General features: G+C 42.1%; 1 protein-coding gene across 1 annotated transcript in view; it reads right to left on the reverse strand.

The window, feature by feature from the left end:
• Nucleotides 1–25725, reverse strand: part of LOC122815022 (leucine-rich repeat serine/threonine-protein kinase 2-like) — a 2570681-nt gene that overhangs the window by 1507936 nt on the left and 1037020 nt on the right. The window contains 1 exon segment of the mRNA XM_044087274.1: nt 16494–16675. Within this exon segment, the coding sequence (XP_043943209.1) occupies nt 16494–16675 (182 nt within the window).

Genomic DNA, 25725 nt, shown 5'->3' on the forward strand with positions numbered 1-25725 from the left:
GACCCTGACAGGGAGGGGGGTCAGGGAAGATGCTGACTTCAAAAGTGATCACTTTATGGTCGGATCTTACCAAGAAGGATGACACTGTAGGGGTTCTACAGTGGCTACTCATGTTGGTTAGGACCAGGTCCATGATATTTTCCCCTCTCGTAGGGGTGTCGACCAGCTGATCCAATACATTGGCATTGAAGAAGTCAAGGAATCTCTGGGCATTCATGTTTGGGTTAGAATAGGTCTTCCACTCTATGGCTGGGTAGTTAAAGTCACCTAGGATCAGGGTAGAGGGTTGAATCTTGACGGATTCAAGTAAGTCCAGATAGGTGGAGTAGGCATCCTGATGAATAGGTGTTTTGTCAACAGTTAACTGCACTTGGAATGTCTCCTGTGCATCATACCATTTGACCAGCCTGGAGGTGTGTGTCTCACTGATAAATATTGAAACTCCACCTCCTTTGTTTTGTAGCCCTCTGTTTGGGGTCTGAAAGTATGGTATGATGAGTAACCTGGTAAGGCTGGGGTGCTCTTCACAGCTTTGAACCTGGTTTCAGTGACTGTACAAATGTCAGCATCCTCCAGGGCAAAGAATACTTGCAATGAGTGCAGTTTCAAGCGAAGACTCCTAGCATTTAGCAGCATGACCTTTAAATTTCATTTAGAAGAATTTTTCATGTTGGCAAATTTGTGATCATGACTTTGCCTAAAAAGGCACTGTGGGGGAGGCAAGAGCCTTTGCCAGAAGCATGAAGCCAGGGGAGGCAGATGAAGGCCATCTCTGGCAAAGCATCGTAGTCAGTCAATCATGTCCTCTCAGGCTATCAGGTACTGGATCCCCTTGGAATTACACCAGAAACAAAGCCAATTGTTAAAGTCAATCATTTTCTGGATGATGGGTAGGATGCTGCTAGGGACATACCTGCCTGGGACACAAATTCAGTGAGCTCAATCATGTCTCTTTTCATATAATCCTGAGAGCTACATCTCAAGTCATTTACACCAACATGGACTATGACAGAGTCATACCTGTACCTGTTGTTAAGAGACTTGACTGTGTGCGTGATATGGTGGATTCCAGCACCCGACAAGCAACTTAGCATGATTTTCTCCTTGTCTAGCCTGGTGAGGGGCACATCTGCGTATCTCATGATAGAGTCTCCTATGACTAGTATGTTGAGTTTGTGGCTGGGCCTTAGAGGCTGTGAGACACTGATGTATATACTATGTGTGATGCTTAGTGCTGTGGGTTGTGATGTGCGTGTGTCTTTTTGCTTCGGAGGTCTCTTTTGTTTAGGTATGTTTTTGTTGAGAACCCCCGCATATGTAGGAGTGTGTTGTACAGATGTAGATGGTTTTAGAGGTGTGATGTTTGTAGTGTTTGTGCAGATAATCTTCTCAGTGCCAGCCTGTGACTGATTCATCAAGGATTCCAGGTTCTTCATGCAACAGCATCTCTCACATATAGCGTTCCTAGGTGGTAGCAGTAGAGGGCTGTCTGTGTACATAAGGCAGTTGCTACACTGTTTCAGGATGCCCACATCAACTAGACTAGCAGGAGAAATCATAGGAAATTGTCTATCCGTGGTTATCAGAATCTGTGGAAGAGAGGTCAGGGATAGTAGAGTGGGTACTATTCTGAGGAGAGTACCTATAGGTGTGAGTAGGGCTGGATAAAATCAATACAGTAGCTCCAGGAGAGGGCCTTACTTACACAGGAGTATTGGTAAGGGGAAAAAATGCAACTGAGATACCTCCCAAAGGGTTAAAACAGCCCAGCGGCAGTGCGCAATGGCCAAACAAGCACAAACCCATGAAAATGCTGGGTTTAAATACCACAAAAATGAAAGTAAACTAAAATAAACTGGACTTGACCAATCAACCCTTGTCCCTGAGCTCTTAGCTCAACACCCTATACCAGACCAGTTCCAACCAGTTCACTTATTCCCACGTAGTGCATGCAGGCAGGCCCCGGCCAACACAGGATGGCTTAGAAGGAAACACGGGAATCACACAAACAGATCTGGATACAGCAAAAACTGTAACCGCACTATGCTAAAGATATTTTTACTCTGGTTAGGTCAATTTAACACAGGAGAACAGCTACACACTTACACATAACAGCAGCAAACAAGAGTAAACTGATTTAAACAAATTAACCAATAAAGAAGCTCAGACTGAGCCCTGATCCAGCAGTCTTCAATCAGACAAGTTCTAACTGCACACTTCTGCCACTAGGGTGCAGGAGAACCCTCTCCAAAAAAGATGGCCTGGATTAGTGCTCAAGTTATACAAACAGAGCTAGAGTCAGCAGGTCTTAATCTAGTCTATGCTACAGCAAACAAGGAGCACTGAATTCAGAAAGAAACAGTTCAAATAAGCAGGCACAATAACCCTTCAACCAGCAAATCCCAGTGCAGAAGGGCAGAATCTACCCTATCCTCCCACAAGAGTGTAGACCACAAACTTTCTTAATGTAAAATAACTGGCCTGAAGCCCAAATGCTTAAACCAGAACTAAGACACTTTTAGAATAACAGACACTAAGCCTTCAAGCAGCAATTCCCAACTCAGAAGGATGTAAGCTACCTCTCCTGCCACAAGAGCATAGACCACAAACCTTCTTAATGTAAAACAACTGGCCCAAAGTCTAAGTGCTGAAATCAAAAGGCTTAGAATAACAGTTACAATTTAATCATGCTACTAACAAGCAGTAATAAATGCAGCAGAATAAATGCAATTGAATACTTTTAAGAACAAGCAGAAAAAGCAAAACAAAGTAATAAAGTAGGAAGAAACACAAATACAGTAAAAGCAGATTAATAAAGTGTAATTTCTTTAGGTTAAGTGGGAAGGGGTTAAACAAGATAATTAAAGGTTGAGAAACTAAGGGGTGGGCCTTCTCAAATGATCTCTCTCTACTCAGTAGAATGAGCTGATGAGATGGGACTGGGAGGAGTGTCCAAAATTAGATTTATAGTAGGGGAGGGCAACTCAAAAATCACCAAACACAACAAGGATTGGGTGGGTGGGAGGAGGAAGAATGCAGTCAGAGATTAGTGATATTCACAGCAATGCAAACCACACAAACACTTCAGCTAAATATAGATATTTCTAAATAAAAGCAATGCTGTTTCTCAGCTCCCCCACTAATTAAATTATGCTATTCACAGTTTGCAAAGGAAATCTTTGGTAACTTTTTTAACTGACCCTAGCCAAGAACTCTTAAAACTCCAACAGAACAGAAAATGTAAAACAAAACAAATGTTACACTAGAATAAGATACAAAATAGAAGTGATCAAACCTTAAATAAAGAGCGTCAAATCAAAATTAAATGCAGTCAGAGATAAGTGATATTCATAGCAATGCAGACCACACAAACACTTCAGCTAAATGCTCCATTATTGTGTTAGTCAAAAATCAAACTAGGCAAATAGAAACATAGAAGAGTTATATATTTTACAGACCAAGAACCTTTCGGACAAACTAATCTGTCATTACAGACCTTTGCTGAAGACTTAAGGAATTTCTTCAATGTTAACAGCACCACTGTGGCCAAGGATCTAAAAATCCCTGATATAACTTGGAATGTCCTCACTACAACAAATAAACAAATACAAGGATTGCTACAGTATATCTCTTTATTAGATCAGCTAGTGGTTACAAATTCAACAAGAAGTGGGAACATTCTAGATGTAATCTGGATAAGACAAACATATGAAGTGAAAACAATACATGGGCTTTGGAATTCCTGCCATGCAAGTATAATAGGGGAACAGGAGCCAGTGTCAAGTAGTTAACAAAGAACTAAAATCTTATAAGAACCTGCTACAGGGCTGATTATGAATCAGTTATGAACAAGCTTTTTAAATGCAACTCAGTTACAGAACTAGAAGGCAATAATGGGAATAGCAAATGGAAAGAAGCTGTATACATTTACAGATGGTGTAACTAAGAAGGAGGTTCCATTTTATACTAGGTATTTTAGTAAAAAAAAAAAGTCATGGTGAAATCATGGCCTTGCTAAATTGGCTAAAAATAAAAAAGAAGCTTAGGAAGTTATGATAAAATCAACATCTTCGGTGAATAAAAAGAAATTAACTCTTCTAAGAGCTTCTTTGAGATATGGAGCACATCTCCGTGGCCAGGCTAAATGTTAATAAGACATTCTGGAAGAACAGCCTATGGTAATTAGCCATTTGCTCACCCCTGGAAATGTCTCTCAGTACAACAGTTCAGATAATTCATGGGCTGAATAAAAATTGCTGAACTGCATAAATCAGCATTATTGGCCATGTTAAGTAATGACTGGGGTGTGGCAGTGTGTGTGTGTGTGTATGTGTGTGTGTGTGTGTGTGTGTGTGTAAGGGTAAATCAGTGAGCGCATCCATTTGTGCAAATGGGTGAGGGGTGATGTCTTAAGAATGCTGAGAGCCTGTATATATGTGTGTGGGAGTGTGTGTATTTGGGGGGGGGGGTTGCTGCCATACCTCTCAAGTCCCACAGACTAATGGCAAAGCTTGCAATACCAGAAGTTGCTCTACATACCAGTGGCAGTTTTTAAATATTACTCTAAGTCAGTTAAAAACTTGACAACACAACAAGTTTTGCAACACTAAGCATTTTCTGAATAAGAATTGTGAAACACTTATGTCTAGCATTACTGACTGGATGTAGCTGTCCCTCATTTATGAAGGACAGGGCAAATAAAGTAATGTCTTTTGGCTTTTCTGGTTAGGGGTCGCCACAGCGGAACTCTGGTCTCCTAATGATTGGCAGTGGATTTTTACGGTGCCGAGTTACCAGCCCGACAACCAACCTTCAAAGAAGGCACACCCATTCACGCACGCACCTACCTGCATGTCTTTAAACATCACTCGACCGTGGGGAGGACATGCAGACTCCACACAGAAGGCGCTCCAGACGAGAATCGAACGGGAGAACCTCTTGCTGTGAGGCAACAAGAGGCAAAATCAGAGAGAGCTGAGACATATGAGGGTGTGTCCATGTCAGAGAGAGTGTGTGAGTGTGTGTGTGTGTGTGTGTGTGTGTGTGTGTGCGTGTGAATGAGAGGGGTGCCTGTGCCAACGTGATAAATGGGCTACCATTGGTGACTACCATAGGAAAATGAGGATTAACACTGGCAGTAATTTAGAAACATGGAATTTATCTTATAATAATGTCGTTCCTCATTATGGCCAAACACGTTTCTGAACCCCATTTCCTGTGATCATAGAAACTGTTCCTTTTGTACACAACAGCTTCCATGAACAATGGAAAAGTTTTCTGAATCACAGCCAAGCACACCAGAACAAGATGCTAAGATGCTAAAAATAATGGAAACACAGTGACTGCAAAATCAGTTGTGTAGTTCTAATTATTCTAGATGACTGTAATACATTTGTATCATTACCTGCACAAATCAGGAGGAGGAGAACCACAGGCTTGACTCTTTAGTCACACACACTTGAAAATAAGTGACTGTGTGAATACCACTATCAAAATAGAAAAGTTGTGTTTCCAGGTATATAAAAATAGCCTGCAATAAAAATAAACACAGATAGGATTAAGCTTGCCAGAATTCATTAAAACTGGAGATGTGGAAACAGCAGACAGCCAGGCAGGTTAGAGATAGGCTATCGAATCAGTACTTACCACAAGGCGTGCAATCTTGCACTTGTTATAATTAGTATGGTGGTTGCACATGGAGGATAAAGATGGGAAACTCTTACCCAAGACCCTCTGGAAGATTTATGGCCCCACAGCTGACAACCTGTCAGCATTCAGATGACAAACTGTTACACCTTCTGAGCATTAAGCCTAGCATTCCCGTTAACCTCAGGTCATTTTCTACCACCTTCAGTTCCCCAATTAGCTTTTCTGTGTAAAGCAACAGAAGAACATTCAGGGTGTATCATACAACACGTCTTTCTGGGATTTCTTTTTTATGTCCTAGCACTATAGCCAGAGCTGGACAGACTTACGTGCAACCAGAATAATGCAGGCAGTTACATTCTGACTGTATTTCCACAAGCTGACATTCTCTGTTCTCTACAGTCCCTTTATTCCACGGCATTGATCTAGCAAGTGTCCCTTCCCTTGAAAGATAACTGAACTTTGGCCTGTTTATTACTCTTTACCCCAAGACAGGATACATTAAGTTCACTGAGTCAGCTATGACTAAGTTATATTTCATCTTAACTGATTAATTGACTGTTTCATCACTCAGACACAATACGATAATTCTGAGGTCACTGAGGTCTGTGAACTCTGGAGGAGTAAGGAAGTTTTCCTCTTACTCCAAGGATTACCTTCTTTAGAGTCTGAGGAAGAAATGCTCACTTATATTATTAACTTTAGCAATAATAAAATAAGTCACTTCACTACCCTATGTCCGAAGTGTGCGTCTCCATCCAGCTGCTTTCACTCTACAAAAAGTGAAACAAGCACATATACCTTCTGCAGCAGCAGCAGTAGTCAAACTTATCATATCGCACTACCTAAAGAACTTGCACAGCTGAATTTCACCTGCAGTTGGCAAAAAGTACACAAGCAACAAATAAAGTTAAATCTATTGAAACAAGCACATATACCTTCTGCAGCAGCAGCAGTAGTCAAACTTATCATATCGCACTACCTAAAGAACTTGCACAGCTGAATTTCACCTGCAGTTGGCAAAAAGTACACAAGCAACAAATAAAGTTAAATCTATTGAAACAAGCACATATACCTTCTGCAGCAGCAGCAGTAGTCAAACTTATCATATCGCACTACCTAAAGAACTTGCACAGCTGAATTTCACCTGCAGTTGGCAAAAAGTACACAAGCAACAAATAAAGTTAAATCTATTGAAACAGGCACATATTCCTTCTGCAGCAGCAGCAGTAGTCAGACTTATCAAATCCCAGTACCTAAAGAACTTGCACAGCTGAATTTCACCTGCAGTTGTCAATAAGTACAGAAGCAACAAATAAAGATAAATCTATGTAAGGAAATATGCAAATAACTTAATTTGTTAAGTCTAGTGTGCATTGTTTTGTAGTGCTGAATCTGCTGGAAACATATCCCCTCCCACACTCATACGCCGTTTACTGCTGAAGGTGAAGCCACATTAACACTTTAGCATATTTCACTCATCAGTGTAATATATCCCTGGAAAGACATTGAAAAGCCAATAACTATAAAATTAGATGCTGTGACTCGAGACAAGTATTCAGAGTTCAGACAACTTGTCTTTTGTATCCATGAACATCCTACCTCACTGATTGTTTATGGTGATAAACCATGGCTCTCTAAGGAATGTAAACACCTGATGAAGCAAAGGGACCTAGCCTGGTCAACCTGGAAACAAAACAAAAATGAACATAATCATGTTAATTTCAAAATACTACGTAACAAAGTGACAAAACTAATCAACAGAGATAAGAAGTCATATTATTCTCAGCTTCAATTCCAGTATAAAATCAACCCCAGTAAATATTGGCATATCTTCTCTACTTAACCCTGGAAGAAATGGAGAGCACACCCTATCACCTGATACCCCTCCATCACAAATAGCGAAAACAAGCACTTCATAAAATCAGTTTCAGACATACTAACTGAAACCCCTAATGCTGGACCCCCCACATCCTTCAACCTATTCAGACACCAACCCCAGACCATCAACTACTTCTAACCCTGTCATTACTAACCCCCATACTCAAGAAAATGTCATACAAACCCCATTCTCATTTCAGCCCATACCCACTGACACCATTAAGAAACTGCTACAAAAACTAAATCCCTGCACTACTTCAGCTGACAATCTCCCCCCATACTACCTCAAACTGGCTGCTATCTCAGTCTGCTACCCAATCAGTATCCTTATAAATAGGTCTTTATCCGAATCAGAAGTACCTACCTTATGGAAACAATCTCACATCACCCCCCATCCACAAAGGAGGCAACACTTTTGATCCATCCAATTTCTGTCCTATATCCATCTTGTCACCCATATCCAAAATTCTTGAGAGAGTTATCTTTCAGCAGGTAATGCAATATCTATTGCAAAACAATCTTTTAACCAAAACCCAACATGACTTCCAACCTAGCCACAGCACAGCTACAGCCCTATTATATTTTACAGACACTATGAACAAGGTCAGAGATGCAGGATGCTATAAAGCCTCAGTATTCCTTGATCTCTCCAAGGCCTTTGACACAGTGTCTCACTCCTTACTTTTGAACACACTGTCTAACTTAGGCTTCTCACATAACACAGTAAAATGGTTTCAGAGCTACTTTAAGAATCATAAACAAGCAGTGAAATGGTCTAACAAACTCTCACCCTTTCTCCACAACCCTACTGGAGTCCCTCAAGGCTCCATCCTAGGACCCCTACTCTTCAACATTTTCACAAAGAACCTTCACACTGCCTCTCACCCTGGGACCCTCATTCAATACGCTGATGATTCCATCATAATCTGCACTGCTCAATCGCTACCAGAACTACTCTCAAAAACTCAACAGTCCTTTACAGCAGTTGAACCCTGGCTAAGAAATGCCCAACTCTTTCTTAATCCAAAGAAGACAAAACTAGTACTCTTTCATCCCCAAAACACCTCTGTTGTCACTGATCATTTCAACATCCTTGCATCTGACAACACTGCCATTGAAATAGTGCAGGAAACCAAACTTCTAGGTGTTATCATTTGACCCCCATATACAGCAAAATATAAAGAAAACTCATCAAAAACTGGGACTCATATAGAAACGAACATTTTTTAGTGCAGGAACCAAAAAGTACAGTTGTGTACACATACCATAAATGTAGATGTTTGAGTGTATTCACTGTTGCAGTCATCACATTTGGGTTATCCTGCCAGGGGTAGCCCTCAGTCTGCCCAAATACCAGAGGCTTAGTATTTCTGCGTCAGTTGCTGTCACTCCAGGACTCACGTCAGGTCATCAGTGGTATAAAATCTTGCAGCCGATGCCATTACATCAGTTTTTCTTGCCCTGTCAGGAGCCCCCCAAATAGGGAGATACTCTATGGTGGAAGAACATCACCAGTAGAAAGTAAATACCAAAAAAAAAGGGAGAGAGAAGGGGGATGGAGGAAGGGAAACCAGGACTGCAACAATGAATACACTCGAACATCTACATTTATGGTAAGTGTACACAACTTCGTGTTTCACTGTTGCAGTCATCACATTTGGGTTGATTCCCAAAGCTGAAGAAATGGGTGGAGGCAGTCAAGAAGACTGTGGGCTGGCTAGGATGCCCTGCAAGACCACGGTGGCAAAGCCTGCCCTGAATTTGGAAAAGATAGGCAGGTGGTAATGCTTGGTGAAGGTATGAACAGATGTCCATGTTGCAGCCTCCAAGATGTCCCTGGTGGGGACCCCTCTGAGAAATGTTGCAGAGGTGGAGGTTGCTCTGGTGGAATGAGTCCTGACCCCCTTTGGGGCTGGTTTCCCATGCTGTCTGTAGCAGAAATGGATGCAGTGTGCTACCCACTTGGAGACTGTTTGTTTGGATATGGCCTTGCGCTCTGCTCCTGCTGCAAAGTTGACTAGTAATTGATCAGTTTTTCTGAAAGATTTAGTCCTGTCCAGATAGAACCTGAGCTGTCTGTGCACATCTAGAAAGTGCAGAATCCTTTCTCCCTTGTTTTGTGGGTTAGGGAAGAAGGTGGGCAAATGTATGGATTGGTTAAGAGCCACACTGGACACCACTTTAGGCATGAAACATGGGTTAGTCCTGAGTGAGACTCTGTCAGCATGGAAAATGATGAAGGGCTCTACAGCCATGCGTGCTTGTAGCTCTGATACTCTTCTAGCTGAAGAGGTGGCCAGAAGCAAGGTTGTTTTCCAAGAGAGAAATTTTAATTCTGCTGAAGCTGCAGGTTCAAAGGGGGATAGGGTGAGCTTTTCCAATACAACGTTAAGGTTCCAAGCTGGGACAGGAGGTCATATGGGTGGCCTTAAGTTGTTAGCCCCTCTTGGGAACTGTTTGATGAGAGGGTGTGTGAAGAGAGGAGGCTCTGTGTTGTAATGAGCAGAGATGGCAGAGGCATGAATTTTAATTGACGAGAAGGATAGACCCCTGTGTAGTAGGTCTGCCAGATAATCCAGGATGAGAGGTAAGGACGCTGTGCCGTTCCGGCTCCCTTAGCCTGGATCCAGGTGCAAAACCTTTTCCACTTGTCAGCATAGGATTTCCTAGTGCTGGGGCGTCTGGCCTCATGTATAACATCTTGAACTTGTTTGCTTAGGCTGGCAGCTTGAGGGGTGGTCAGGGAATAAGCCATGCTGCCAGGATGAGGGTCTGCAATTGGGGATGCATGAATTCTCCATTCCCCTGGGTCAGGAGTGTAGGGATCTGAGGTAGTTGTCATGGTGGCAGGAGTGACAGGCTGCGCAGCAGTAGGTACCAGTGCTGGTGCGGCCAGTCTGGGGCAAACAGGATTGCCCTCTGCTTTTCCTCCCTTATTTTGAGCAGTACCATTGATATGAGGGGTAGAGGGGGAAATGCATAGACTGAGAGGTTCACCCACTGGAAGGATAGGGCATCTACTGTCCAGGCCTTGCTGTGAGGTTCCCTGGTGCAGAATTTTCTGAGTTGATGATTGGAGTGGGAGGCAAAGAGGTCGACCTTCAGGGTGCCCCATTTCTGGGTTACAAGGTTGAAGGTGTTGTGGTCTACCTGCCACTCGTGTGGGTCTAGCAGGTTTCTGCTTAAGTTGTCTGCCAGACAGTTTAGAGAGCCTGGCAGGAATTCTGCTAGCAGGTGTAGCTGCATGGCTGAGGCCATGTGCCAAAGGGTCATGGCAAGCCTGCAGCGAGGATAAGAGTGTGTCCCTCCCTGCTTGTTGACAAAACATCACTGTGGTGTTGTCTGTCTTGATCAGTAGAGGCCCGGGAAGAGTTGGGGTCTGAAGGCTGTCAGGGCATGGTGAACAGCTAACATCTCTTTTTGGTTGATGTGCAGATGTATTTGATTTCGGCTCCAGTGGCCCTGAACGTATCTGTCGTGCAGGTGTGCACCCCGGGCATAGTCTGATGCATCTGTGGTGAGGGTCTGGGCAGTGTGGGGTTGTGAGAACGGAAGTCCCTGATTGTGGTTGCAAGCTGCTGCCCACCAAAGAAAATCTTTCCTTAGGCAAGGTATCATTGGTATGAGAGTTTCCAGGTCTTGAGAGTGTTGACACCAAAGACTTTTTAGGTACCATTGTAATCTCCTTATATGCAGTTTGGCATATGGAATGAGTAAGATGCAGGCAGTCATGAACCCTAGAGCTTGCAGGATTTTCATTGCGGTTAACTGGGTTCTGGTGGCTAGCTGAGAGGAGTAGTCTGTCAGGAGGCTTGTTTTTCTGGAGTAAGGAATGCCATCTGGGATGCTGTGTCCAGGATTGCTCCCAAGAATACAATTTTTTGTGTGGGGACTAGTTTTTGATTTCTTTTCGTTGATAGCACATCCTAGGGAGTCCAGTAGGGCCTTTACAAAGGTCAGGTGCTGTAACAACTTTTCCTAACTGTCTGCCTGAATCAGGCAATTGTCTAAGTAGGGGTAAATCTGAATATTTCTTTGTCTGCAAAAAGCAATGGCTGGAGCCATGCATTTTGTGAAAACTCTGGGAGCAGTGGATAAGCCAAAAGGAAGCGCAGAGAACTGAAAGTGCATAGATCCTGCCCTGTAACGTAGATATTTCCTGCAGGATTCCCTGAATGGGATGTGTAGGTAAGCCTCTTTTAAGTCTAGGGTGGCTAACCAAGCATCCTTGGAATGCAATGGCAGAAGCTGCTGGAGGATGGGCATTTTGAATTTTGGTATCACCAGAAAGGTGTTTAGAATGGATAGATCGAGGATTTGGCACCATGTGCCTTCTTTTCTGGATACCAGGAACAGTCTGGAGTAGAAACCTTGGCCTGTCTGTTCTGCAGGAACATGCTGTATTGCCCACATGGAGAGCAGGGAAAGGACTTGCTTTTTTGCCTCTGCCCACTGGTTTGGAGGATGGTCTGGGAATCCGGGTTGGCAGAATGTGGAAATAAAATTTGTATCCCTGGGACACTATGTTGAGGACCCATCGGTCGTTGGCAATAGAGGCCCAGTTGCTTGCATGGAAGGAGAGTTTTCCTCCTAGGGGCACAAGCATGTGGACAGAGGTAAGGGGTGGAGGTGTAATGTCATTGTGAGTTCATACCATAAGGGGGTGGCTTTGCACTCCCTGTTTTTGAAGAGGAGGAACTCCATTGCTTAGATCTCTGCATTCACTGGGGCTGCTGTCTGGGGGGTCTGCTTCCCCTGGGTCTAGGCTGAGCTGGCCTGGAGGGGGTAGGAAAGGACCAGTGCTTGGAGGGGCAATGCCTATTGAACCTCGGTGGCTGGACCTGTAAGATGTCTTTAACTGTCTGCATAGATTTAGCTTTTTCTTCCTTCTTTTTTAAGACATCTTCTGCCTTGGTGTCAAATAAATTGTCTTTGTTCAATGATGCGTCCAATAATTTGGATTTGACATGGTCTAGCAAGGTCTGTTCCTTAAGCCAAGCATGCCTTCTGAGGACAGAACCAGTGATTGCTGCCCTGCAAGATGCTTCTAGGGCATCAAAGCCACATTGCAAGGTGTGCTTTGTAACCGGACTTGCAGAATGCATTAGCTCTTGTAATTCTTTATTTTCTACACAAACAGGAAAGGAAGATATTTTCTGTTTGATGAGTTCCATGGTATGCTGCTATGTCAGCATGTGGAACTGGCAATTTAATGCTCTAATAGCAAGAGTAGCAGAGGTGTATACTTTTTTACCCCATCTGTCTAAAGCTCGGGAATCCCTATCTGAGGGGGTGGGATTCTTAGCTGAGGCTGCTTTAATTCCTTTAGGTCCTTGGGAGAAGACCACTGGGTCAGCAGTAGAATTTTTGAAAAGAAATTTGTGAGAGTCAGGGACTCTGTAATACCTGTCAGGTTTCTTGGGATCAGGAGGAAGGGTGTCAGGAGTCAAACTGAATTCCATAAAAACATCTTCCACAACATCCAGGACAGGAGGAATGGCCAAAGGTCTGTGCTGTGGTAAATCTAAGAATTCCCTGAGTCTCTTTTTTGACTGAGGACAGTCTTGACATTCCCATTGGAAATGCTCCTTTAAAGTATGAAGGGTTTCCCCAAATGAAAAATCCTCAGGTGGATAGGCAGGAGGAATGGATTTCTCTGCATCAGAATCCTCATAAGCAAAGAGGGGTTGCATATCTTCATATTCAGAAGCATCAAAGTCATTGGACTCCTGTTCAGATAAAACTACTGGGGACAAGTCTCTTTTTCTTTTGGAAGGGGTAGGCTGGTTTCCCCTAATAAGCATAATAAGGTCTTCCGCCATTTTAAGCATTTGAAATTGATGTAAGGAAGTAGGTGCCTGAGCTTGGATCGTCGTTTTTTTGGCCATAATTCATACCCTGAGACTTAGAAACTCGGTAGTTTTAGAAAGAACTGAAGACGGGAAAGAAGTCGTCGGTCTGTGTCGAGTATTGGTAGTGCGAAGAACTTCCTTGGAATCTGGTGCCTGCTCAGCGGCTCTGGACCCATCCAAGGTAGAGACATCCACAGGATCCTTAGTCGAAGAAGAGTCTTGCAGCATACCGGACTCCGAAAGGGTCTCGGTAGCAGCCTGTGAATCCACAGAAGTGGGCATCAGGAGCTGTGAAAGTGTCTCGCTGAGGATTGGAGAACTGATGACTAGCTTAGTGAAAGCGTCGTCGGCAGTTTTGGACCTGTGCGGTCTGTCTCTGTCTTTACCCTTACTTTTTTTTGAAGATCGGTAGTTGGATGGCTTACCGAAGCCATATCGGAATTTGAGGACTGAGAGCAAAAATATCTAGCTACAATAAGGGCGCAATGACGTATATTTCTGGCATTGAACAAAGCACAAAAGCTACAGCGAGAGACATCGTGTTCTGGGCCTAAACAGGTGATGCAGTAAGAATGGAAGTCTCGGTGTGGTATTTGCTTTCCACAGGCGAGACAATTGTTAACTTTTTCTGACATTGGTTAGAGCAAGAAAAAAGGATCCCCAACGGGGTACTTAGCTTTAGAAGACTTCAACTTCAATTCAGAAATGAAAACTCAGGTAGCGATTGACTGGCACTCGTGCAAACTGCTTCTGCTTCGGGCTCCTCTGCAAGAAAGACTGATGTAGTGGAGTTGGCTGCCTGATTTTATACCACTGACAACCTGATGTCAGTCCTGGAGCGACAGCAAACAACGCAGAAATACTAAGCCTCTGGTATTCAAGCCAATTGAGGGCTACGCCTGGCAGGATAACCCAAATGTGATGACTGCAACAGTGCAACATGAAGAACATCTACCCTTGCAAAAACATTTTTACTTTCCCCTCTTCTTTACGGTGTCCCTATCTTAACTAACTTACAAAAATTCAACCCTAAGCAAGTTGGAAGAATGCTACAACAAAGTTGCAAAGTTTGCCACAAACTCTAAATATCACACACACCACTGTAAATCACTCCTAGAATTAAACTGGCTTGAACTACCCAACAAACTTGCCTGTATTCAGCTATCCACCTTGCACAACCTTATTTTCAAGCCTACTGCCTGCCCTGCACTAGCCAATCTAGTCACACCTTACGCACCAAACTGATCCCAATGATCAGAAGACAAAAATCTCTTGGCTATCTCAAAATCCACAAGAAAACCTGGTCACTCTCTGTATTCATACTCTGTCTCTATACACTGGAATTCACTACCTCTAGCTACCAGGTTTATGCCTGGCCTAACCCATTTCAAAGTCTCTAAAGAATCAACTCAAAAATACATGGCTCTGCTCCTGTATAAAGCCTGCCTAATACTCAGGTCTTCCTCTTCTCTCACATTTCAATCCCTCACAGACTGCAAGATCCTAAAGCTCCTCTAACTCCTTCTCTGCTTCTATACCATTTCCTTAAACTACTGCTCAGGCATTACGACTAGTATTCTTCTTAACTCTCTATCACTATATGTCTGCATCACTAACTTTCTGGCTGCTATTTCTATATCATGTATGATGAGAGTGACTATTATCTTCTGTAATGGTTTAACTGTACAGAATTGTTTAGATGTGTAGTAATATATTACAACATCTTGTAGCAGTTTGTTCTTTCAACTTATTTTTTGTATAGTACTTCGAATGCAATCTTTATTGTATTGAATTATACTATATTTGTAGAGTACTGTATGTGGAGCTTTTCTCCCTGGGCCTCTGCTGAAAACTGGTTCTGTAGACCCAGGCAGACCACCCTGGTAAACAAATGTCAAATAAATAAAAGTAAATAAAAAGTCAAAGACTAAGAGAATTCACTGTTTTTGAGATTTACAACTTAGCTCTATCAAGTTGCTCTGAATCCCCTTGAAGATAGTCCTCTGATTCTCAGACTACTTGCAAAAAACATATCACTAATCTCACAGAAAGGAAGGAGCTTTCTTTATTCACCAGTAGTGTCGCTAGGCTGAGGCAAAGGGGCAAACACCTCAAACGTATTAGGGGGTGTGATCTAACAACGACCTCTCTTTAGTGTACACCAGCTTTTAAAACCTAGTATTGCATTTGTGGTCAAGCTTGAGCACTGTAGCCACAGTTTAAAAATTTACATTTTTTAAACTAAAACCTGAATGGTATAGCACTCCATGCAGGGTATAAACAGATGTCTGCAATATGCTAGTTTAAAAGAAGTTTTTTTTTTTTTCTTTTTTAACTAGCGCTCCATGAGTGGTATAAACTGTAGCAACTTAAACTAAAACCTGAGTGGGAAACTTTTTTTTAATTGCTCCTCAGCTTAGGAAGGGCAGAGATGGGATACAAAAACAGGACCTGGCTGGCTGGTAGGCTCCTGCATTTCAGAAGCACCGGCCCCCAAATCACAGACCCTTTTTTTTCACTCCTCAATAATGTTGAGGGGCAGTATACTGAGGAATGGCTCAGGCACTAGATCAGGCAGCTACACCACTATTTTTCACTAACAAGCTTGCTATATACATTCAAAATGCATCTAAACTAACCAAATGTTCCAATAAAAAAAATTAACAAGGTGTTCGCTGGGAATGTAACACTAAATAAAATAAGGTAGCAAAGGTTTATGCCTCATATGTATCTGGTAGTGTAGCAGATGAGTGTAACCTATTTGTAACATGGAAATGTGCATAATCATCTGTACCAGAAGAAAAAAAAAAGCTACCACTCACAATAATCTTTTCTATTTTTGTCTAAACTCTAAAGATAATCTTCCATGTATTTATGTAGCAGTCCAAAAAAAATTGTAAACCAAGATTTGAAACTAACAAAATACATTTATTTGTACAATCATTCATGACAGAAGAAACTGCTGCTTAGAATATTCTACAGTGTTGGTGTTGGATAAGAATCTATACATAAGCATGCAGCAGAACAAAAACATAAGGGTATTTCATAGTTTTAAACAATGACAAGTATGTATTTTACTTATAAAGTGGAATATTAAAAACATGCAGAACAAACCTTATTATGTCTTTTGTTTTACTACCTAGTTGCTTTAAATCCAAATCAAGGTGAAGTCCATCCAGTGGAAGATCCCAAACCTTTGTCAATTTTCCCATCTCATCAGGAAAGGATCTTAAATGAGGATTATGACTCACATCTAAAGAAGTTATATTTTCCAGCAATCCTATCTGCGGAGGAATCTGAAACAAATATGAAGTCAATAACTTGTTAATAACACAAAATGTTTTTTCCAATTTTTTCATCAAAGTATTGTGCAACCAGAACAGGTTACAGTTTTATATGCTAATATTTTAACAATTTATACCACTAAAAAGCAAACAGTAATTCAAAACATGAAATACTAATGCATACTTTTTATCATTAAACAGTTTCAAAATATGGAGGTTACTCGTACGAGCTAGCAATAACCAGTTACAGAAGCAAACATCTGAAAGATGCAGAACCCAAACAAGGCGTAAGAAAAGATTACAAGAAATCATATGAACAGTAGTCCTTGAAAGTCCCCACTACACATGACATGTCAATGAAACAAAGTAAGAGTTACAGTACTTGTTGGAGTTGTGAATCTAGCTCAAGTTACTGCAGCATGTAAACCTCATACTAACATCCTTTTTACAGCTAGTTGTTGAGACAGCAACAACTAGACTGACAGGCCCTGGAAGGGGATTTCTCTGCATGTCTGCAGAACATGACAAAGAAAACGGACCAGCATAAACAGGTTTGCTGCTCTACCAGTCTGCTCATCCTGAACTGGGAAAAGTGTACAAACAGCTGACAGCTAACATACATACAATTAAAATAATATATGTACATGCGCCAAGAGGGAATACCCTGTAACCGAAGTATAACTGCAAATCTCTTGGGTAAAGTTTTACACTCTATTGCCTTGTAGCCAGTCTGACTCAACACATAATGGAAAAAAATGTGCCATACTACTCCTATCTTTCTACCTCCGTATGAATTAATCTAAACAGCACACGTATTCTTCCAATTCAAACATGAAGAATAGTACTGTGCAAATCACTGAGGCAGTCACACTGCAGCATGTTAAAGTCTTGTCAAATTTATAATTTTGTGTAAAGTATTATCTATATAAATGTGTAATGTATTCACTGTAAACTTATGTCTACTAATTTTGCTTATAAATCTTTGTGTAAAGTGTTACAGATAAACTAGCAATGTACTCACTCTATCCTTGTATATTGCAGTTTGTTCCTAAGTCTTGTAATTTTCTAAAATTGTGGATCTTTTCTCCCGAGGCCTCCACTGAAAATGGGTCTTGTGACCCAGTCAGGCTATCCCAGTTAACAAATGTCAAATAAATAAATAATAAATACACACACACACACACACACACACACACACACACGCATACAAATACACACACACACTCATATATATATATATATATATATATATATATATATATATATATATACATACATACATGCATACAGACATAGACACACACACACACATCTACAGATCATATAGGTGGGGGCAGTGGTGCAGCAGTTAACATTCTTGCCTCACAGCAAAAGGTTCTCCAGTTAGATTCTTGTCTGAGGTGCCTTCTGTGCGGAGTCTGTGTGTCCTCCTTGCATTCATGTGGGTTTCCTCGGTTTCCTCCCACATTCCAAAGTCATGCACCTGAAAATAGGCTGTATTCCTTGTCGGACTTTCCCGGTCAACAAATAAATAAATACACACACACACACATATATATATCTACACACACACACATTATATACATACATATATATATATATATATATATATATATATATATATATATATACATACACACACACACACACACACACACACACACACACACACACACACAAACATCTATCTATATATATATATATATATATATATATATATATATATATATATATATATCCAACTCAGCAAAAGCTCCTCGTGGTCCTGCAGAGTGGTGCTAGCAGCAGAGAGGCGAAAAAGAGTGACTACCAACTGATTTAAGTATATTTTTCTGCTATAAACTCTGCGAGTGTCTTCTCTCGACGAAAGCGAGTTAAAACTGTTGTTTTTGCTCTTTTAAAGCTTGTTTTGCCAAAGTTCTTTTACCTGCACTTTTAAAGTTTGTTTTTGTTGAATTTTACCTGTTGAGGCTGCTCACTCAAGTGCGCTAGCCTGTGTTAAGCAATTACTGTACGTATGTCTACCGTTTGTGCTCAAGAAAGAAAAAAATATCCTTGTTTCCCGCCTTTCCTGTCCTAGAATAATCCCTAATACAGGCATTGCTGTATTCTGGACTTTAGTATAGTTCCTGTGTTGCCCATTTCCTTACTAGGATAGAGGGAAGCTTCTTTGTTCACCAATGGGAGTGGGGGGCTTTGAGCAGCCTATCTGTCCCTGGAGCAGTGATCTCAGCACAGAATCTTGTAGTCTATTGGCTGTTTTGGGCTAATTTCTAGCTCTTTCAAGTCCCCTGTATAAAAACACGCTTTGGCTCAGTTTTTCGCTTGTTCCAACTCAGCAAAAGCTCCTCGTGGTCCTGCAGAGTGGTGCTAGCAGCAGAGAGAGATGAAAAAGGGCGACTACCAACTGATTTAAGTATATTTTTCTGCTATAAACTCTGCGAGCGTCTTCTCTCGACGAAAGCGAGTTAAAACTGTTGTTTTTGCCTGCTTAAAGCTTGTTTTGCCAAAGTTCTTTTACCTGCACTTTTAAAGTTTGTTTTTGTTGAATTTTATCTGTTGAGGCTGCTCACTCAAGTGTGCTAGCCTGTGTTAAGCAATTACTGCACGTATTTCTACTGTTTGTGCTCAAAAAAAAAAAAAAAAAGAAAAAAATATCCTTGTTTCCCGCCTTTCCTGTCCTAGAATAGTCCCTAACACAGGCATTGCTGTATTCTGGACTTTAGTATAGTTCCTGTGTTGCCCATTTCCTTACATGGATAGAGGGAAGCTTCTTTGTTCACCGGTGGGAGTGGAGGGCTTTGAGCAGCCTATCTGTCCCTGGAGGAGTGATCTCAGCACAGAATCTTGTAGTCTATTGGCCGTTTTGGGCTAATTTCTAGCTCTTTCAAGTCCCCTGTATAAAAACCCGCTTTGGAGTGGTTTTTCGCTTGTTCCAACTCAGCAAAAGCTCCTCGTGGTCCTGCAGAGTGGTGCTAGCAGCAGAGAGGTGAAAAAGAGCGACTACCAACTGATTTAAGTACATTCTGTGCTATAAACAATGCGAGCGTCTTCTCTCGACGAAAGCGAGTTAAAACTGTTGTTTTTGCCTGCTTAAAGCTTGTTTTGCAAAGTTCTTTTACCTGCACTTTTAAAGTTTGTTTTTGTTGAATTTTATCTGTTGAGTCTGCTCACTCAAGTGCGCTAGCCTGTGTTAAGCAATTATTGTATGTATTTTTACTGTTTGTGCTCAAAAAAGAAAAAAAAAATATACCCTTGTTATCTTCTACTGTTTGTGCTCAAAAAAGAAAAAAAAATATCCTTGTTTCCCACCTTTCCTGTCCTAGAATAGTCCCTAATACAGGCATTGCTGTATTCTGGACTTTAGTATAGTTCCTGTGGTGCCCATTTCGTTACTTGGATAGAGGGAAGCTTCTTTGTTCACCAGTGGGAGTGGGGAGCTTTGAGCAGCCTATCTGTCCCTGGAGGATTGATCTCAGCACAGAATCTTGTAGTCTACTGGCCGTTTTGGGCTACTTTCTAGCTCTTTCAAGTCCCCTGTATAAAAACCCGCTTTGGCGCAGTTTTTCGCTTGTTCCAATTCAGCAAAAGCTCATTGTGGTCCTGCAGAGTGGTGCTAGCAGCAGAGAGGCGAAAAAGAGTGACTACCAATTGATTTAAGTACATTTTTCTGCTATAAACAATGCGAGCGTCTTCTCTTGACGAAAGTGAGTTAAAACTGCTGTTTTTGCCTGCTTAACGCTTGTTTTGCCAAAGTTCATTTACCTGCACTTTTAAAGTTTGTTTTTGTTGAATTTTATCTGTTGAGGCTGCTCACTCAAATGTGCTAGCCTGTGTTACGCAATTACTGCACGTATTTCTACTGTTTGTGCTCAAAAAAGAAAAAAAAAACAAAAAAATATCCTTGTTTCCCGCCTTTCCTGTCCTAGAATAGTCTCTAATACAGGCATTGCTGTATTCTGGACTTTAATATAGTTCCTGTGTTGCCCATTTCCTTACTTGGATAGAGGGAAGCTTCTTTGTTCACCAGTGGGAGTGGGGGGCTTTGAGCAGCCTATCTGTTCCTGGAGGAGTGATCTCAGCACAGAATCTTGTAGTCTATTGGCCGTTTTGGGCTAATTTCTAATTCTTTCAAGTCCACTGTATAAAAACCCACTTTAGCGTGGCTTTGCGCGATTGTGCGCATAGCGGAGCATCGGGCAGCGCCATTTAACCAGGTTTAAACTATTCCCGGCTCCACAAAGTCTACTCTTCACTTTTTCCTTTAGAACTGCTCTATCTCTCAAACTAAACACCCTATTCTCAATCTAAGGCCCTGCACTTGCTCATATAAGCAATTTTACAAGTTAGCACTAGTAAACTAAAAGCACTACATCCTCATATACTCCCTTCGAGTACTTTGTCCCCTATTGGTCCTTTTTGATTCAGTGATAAAGGAGTTTCCCTATACTATTCTAGCATGTCCAAAGGTCAGTTAATGGTTTCCTCTCCAGTCCAGCTGGTGAAGGCAATGTTACAACTGCCTCATGTACACAGACAACCCTCTCCTCCTCCCAACAAGTTCAAATATATGTGAGAGATGCAACTATATAGCCAAACTGGAGGCTGAACTCTCTCAACTCAAAACTGGTGCAACCAGTCAGGAGGAGAAGGTAACCTCACACACCACAAATCCAGTCTCACATAGTCCAACCACAACAGCAAACTAAACATATAAACACACAAAAACATACTCGGAGGCTCTAAATAAAATCTGCCTAAGCAGCAGAGACCTCCAAAGCAGACATCCAAGCAAACGCTACCCTGAAACAAAACATGTGCAACACATAGCTCACAAAGTCAGTGTGCCAAACAGTCACAGCCCTTAAGGCTAAATAACGCACATGATACACTTGTAATAGGTGACTCTATAGTCAGACACACTGACATCCTGCTCACCAAGCTGAACAGAGAAGGTCACAGTGAGCTGCTTGTCGGGCGCTAGGATCTGCCACATAACACAAGCACTCATGTCACGCCAAAGCAAGTACAAATATGACTCAGTCATTGTCCACGCTGGCGAGAATGACCTGAGCCGTACCTCCCTGGACTACATGAAAAGAGACAGAGGAGCCCTCTGATCTTGCAGCCCAGGCCGGTATGACCCTGACCTTGAGCAGCATCTTACCCTCACCTAGAATGATGCCACAGTATAAAGACAAAATGATCAATTTTAACAATTGGCTAAAATGTTGGTGTCATTCAGAGGGGATCCAGTGTCTGTCAGCCTGGGATGACATGCTCGACAAGCCACGTTGCTTCAGTGGGGACAGCTTGCACCTGTCACCCCTGGGCTTCCGGATATTTGCAAAGGCTCTTGCCACCTCCATAGTGCCTTTTTTAGGCAAAGCTCTAAAGACAAACCCACCTCCATAGACAGCACAAAGAATAAGAAACTAAGGGTAATGCTGCTCAACGCCAGAAGTCTTAACCGCAAGATGCACGCAATCGAAGCCCTCCTCAGTATGGAGAACACCGATATCTGTGCAGTGCTAGAAACCTGGTTCAAGGCTCCAGAGAGCACCCCAGCACTACCAGGTTATACCTCATATCATGCTTTTCGGCCCCAAAACTCGGACCAAACCACAAAAGGAAGGGGAGTATCCATATTCATCAAAGATACCCACACCTCCAGGTTAGTGGCGTTGCACGAAGCATCAGAGACCATCCACGTGCAACTAACAGTGGGCAAAACTGCCTTTCAGTTTGTAGCATGTTACAGACCACCCTCTCAAAATCAGGAATCCCACTCTGCTTTCCTGAGAACACTGGAGAATATGAAGACCTCTCCAAACACCATTACATTGGGTGACTTCAACTACCCAAACATAGACTGGAAGCATTACTCAAGCCCTAACACCCTAGCCCAAAGGTTCCTAGAATTTATAAACTCAAATGCTATGGAACAACTAGTCACCACTCCCACAAGAGGGGAAAACATACTGGACCTGGTCATCACCAACATGGGGACTGTATGCTCCATACCAGAGGTATACCACTCACTGGTAAGATCGGACCATAAATTAATCTCACTGGATATCCACATCCCGAACCCACCCCCAGCCCAGAAAACCACAGTGAAAAACTTCTCAAAAGCAAACTTCACACTTTTCAAAACCGAGGTGGAATCCTTCAAGGCGCCCGGGCCAGTGGAAACTACAGCCCACACTACAGAATCCTTTATAAACGCATTCTATGGACACCTCCAGGAATGCATGGACCATGCTATCCCAAACAAAACCAAGACCCAATCTTCCAAAGGCAGGCATCCAGTCTGGTGGACCCCAGCCATAAATAAGCTGTACAACAGAAGGAGGAAGCTACTACATGATAGAGCAAAATCCCTAAAAGGGAAGGCATCTCTGATCAGTACTAGCAAAAAACTACGATCCCTCATAAAATCCTCCAAAGCCAGCTTCGAGAGAAAAATTGCACAGGACACTAAAGATAATCACAAGGCTTTCTTTAGTTATGTTAGGAACCTGGGTGGCAACTCCCAGATATGCTCAGAGCTGATCCAAAATGACAAAAAATACACTGAACCAACAGACATTGCCAACATCCTGGCAGACAGATTCAGTGCAAACGCCCCCCCCCCCACAAAAGAGCAAATATCTATCCCAGCAGAGTGCTGCCTCCCTAACATCTCAGATGCTCAGGTGAAAGCCGCCCTCTCTGAAGCAAAAAACACAGCATCAATGGGACCAGACGGTGTCCCGGGTTGCGTCCTACATGAATTCCAAGAAGAGGTAAACCCTCACATAAAGCTGCTATTCAATCTCAGCCTTACTACAGGATATGTACCCAAAGAATGGCGTATAGCAACAGTGGTCCCACTCCACAAAGGTGGTGCCTCTACGGACCCTGGAAACTATTGCCCCATAAGCCTGACTAGCGTGGTCTGCAAAGCTATGGACAAGATCATCATGGAACTCATAAACAAAGACATTGGGGACTCACAGACACTGGATCCTACCCAATTTGGCTTTGTTAAGGGCAGATCTTGCCTCCTGAACTTGGTCAACTTCTTTGAAACAGTCACCAAGGCCATTGATGAAGGGAAGGGAGTCCACACTGCCTACCTGGACCTCGCGAAAGCCTTTGACACAATACCACACTCGGGCATCATAGATAAGCTCTCCAGCTTGAATATAAACCCCTATCTCATAAGATGGGTTGCAAACTGGCTCAAGGACAGAACCAACATGGTCAGAATTGCTGGAGCCGTGTCAGACTCAAAACCAGTTACAAGTGGCGTCCCACAAGGCTCAGTCCTGGGACCTCTCTTGTTCGGTATACATTTTTCTGAGGTACAGGCTAACACAGGAGGACTGTGGCTGACCAAGTTTGCAGATGACTGCAAACTGGGCGCCATAAATGACTCTTCAGCTGACACAAGCATCCTCCAAAAAGACCTCACAGAGACGGATAAATGGTGCCAGAGCCATGGACTAAATCTAAATGCCAAAAAGTGTATAGTCATACCCTTTGGCAAAAATAACGTGCCCACAAATTACCACATAGGTGGTAACCCATTAAGTATGGAAGAAGTAATTAGGGACCTGGGGACCCAAGTTGATAGTAATCTCTCCTTTGACAACCACATTGCCAAAGTGGTTAGAAAGACCTTCTATATAGCCCACCTTATCATGAAAGGATTCACATCTAGATCAAGGGAGGTCATATTGCCCCTTTATTCATCCCTTATCAGGCCCATAATATAATACAATGCCCCATTTGGGATGTACCTTACCCGACACCTGCAGCAACTAGAAAGACCCCAAAAGTACCTCACAAAGAGGATCAAGGGACTCAAACAGATGCCATATGCTGCTCGGTTAAAGAAACTCCAGCTCTACTCAGTTGCATACCGCCTACTAAGAGGCGATCTATGCCTGACGTATAAAGCTATGTCCAACCCGGAACTAATGGACATGCTCCACCTCAGAAAATCCAACTCCCTTAGAGCTATGCACTCGAGGGACTTGAACCTCAGCACAGAAATAAATAGGACATGCTGGAGGGATAGATTCATAACCCAGAGGCTCCCTTCGCTCTGGAATAGAATCCCGGTCCATGTTAGGCAGAGCCCTTCACTGACTCTCTTCAAGAGGAATCTTGACGAGTGGATGGGAGATCGTAGGTTTACCCTGGGGATTACGTCTGTCACTACTAGACAGAGGCCCAGTAAACTAACCTAAAAAAAAGGGCACAGTAAACTCAATTCAAAGGGTGGCGAAAGCCAAGCGCACACTGGCTAGGCTTGTAAATGCCCTAGGGCAGATAGCCTAGTATGAACCTATGAACCTATATATATATATATATATATATATATATATATATATATATATATATATATATATATATATATATATATATATATATATATATAGATATACACACACACACATATATACAAATATATATATATATATATATTTGTAATTGTGTGTTTGTATATATACGTAAATCATAATATGTATGCCACGTACCTCAAACAACTGTCATACCCTCATGCCCTCATGTGGCTACACAGTAATAGCCTGCATTTCAACAACACTACAACAACTAACATAGGCATAACAAAACACAGCTATACATAACACAATTACTGTTTCAACACAAATGCAATCATACATACACATACCATAAATATATACATAACTCATAACAAATATATCATGTACATTTTAAGTGGTATGGCCTGATGTGTATACTTGACTTTAACCACATTATACAAGAGGTATATACTTGGATGCCATGAGATTTTGCATGAATAACATCTTGGGGAATGAGAATGACAAAAACATTATTGCTAACACCTCTGCAGCCAGATGCAGGTGTGACAAAGATATTAACACCTTTTAACCCTTCTTCTGTCCTGTAAATGCTGTTCATAAGTTGATAAAGTACTAGAAATGTGTGAAGAACATTACAAACTATCATCATGTCATACACTCAATCTCTGAACTTACAGTCATGCAGGAGGCAAGGGTGTAGCCAGGCATACTCCTTGTACATTT

This window comes from Protopterus annectens, chromosome 11.part0, assembly GCF_019279795.1.
Source record: "Protopterus annectens isolate FY-2018-M chromosome 11.part0, PAN1.0, whole genome shotgun sequence".
In the NCBI taxonomy this organism is placed as follows: Eukaryota; Metazoa; Chordata; order Ceratodontiformes; family Protopteridae; genus Protopterus; species Protopterus annectens.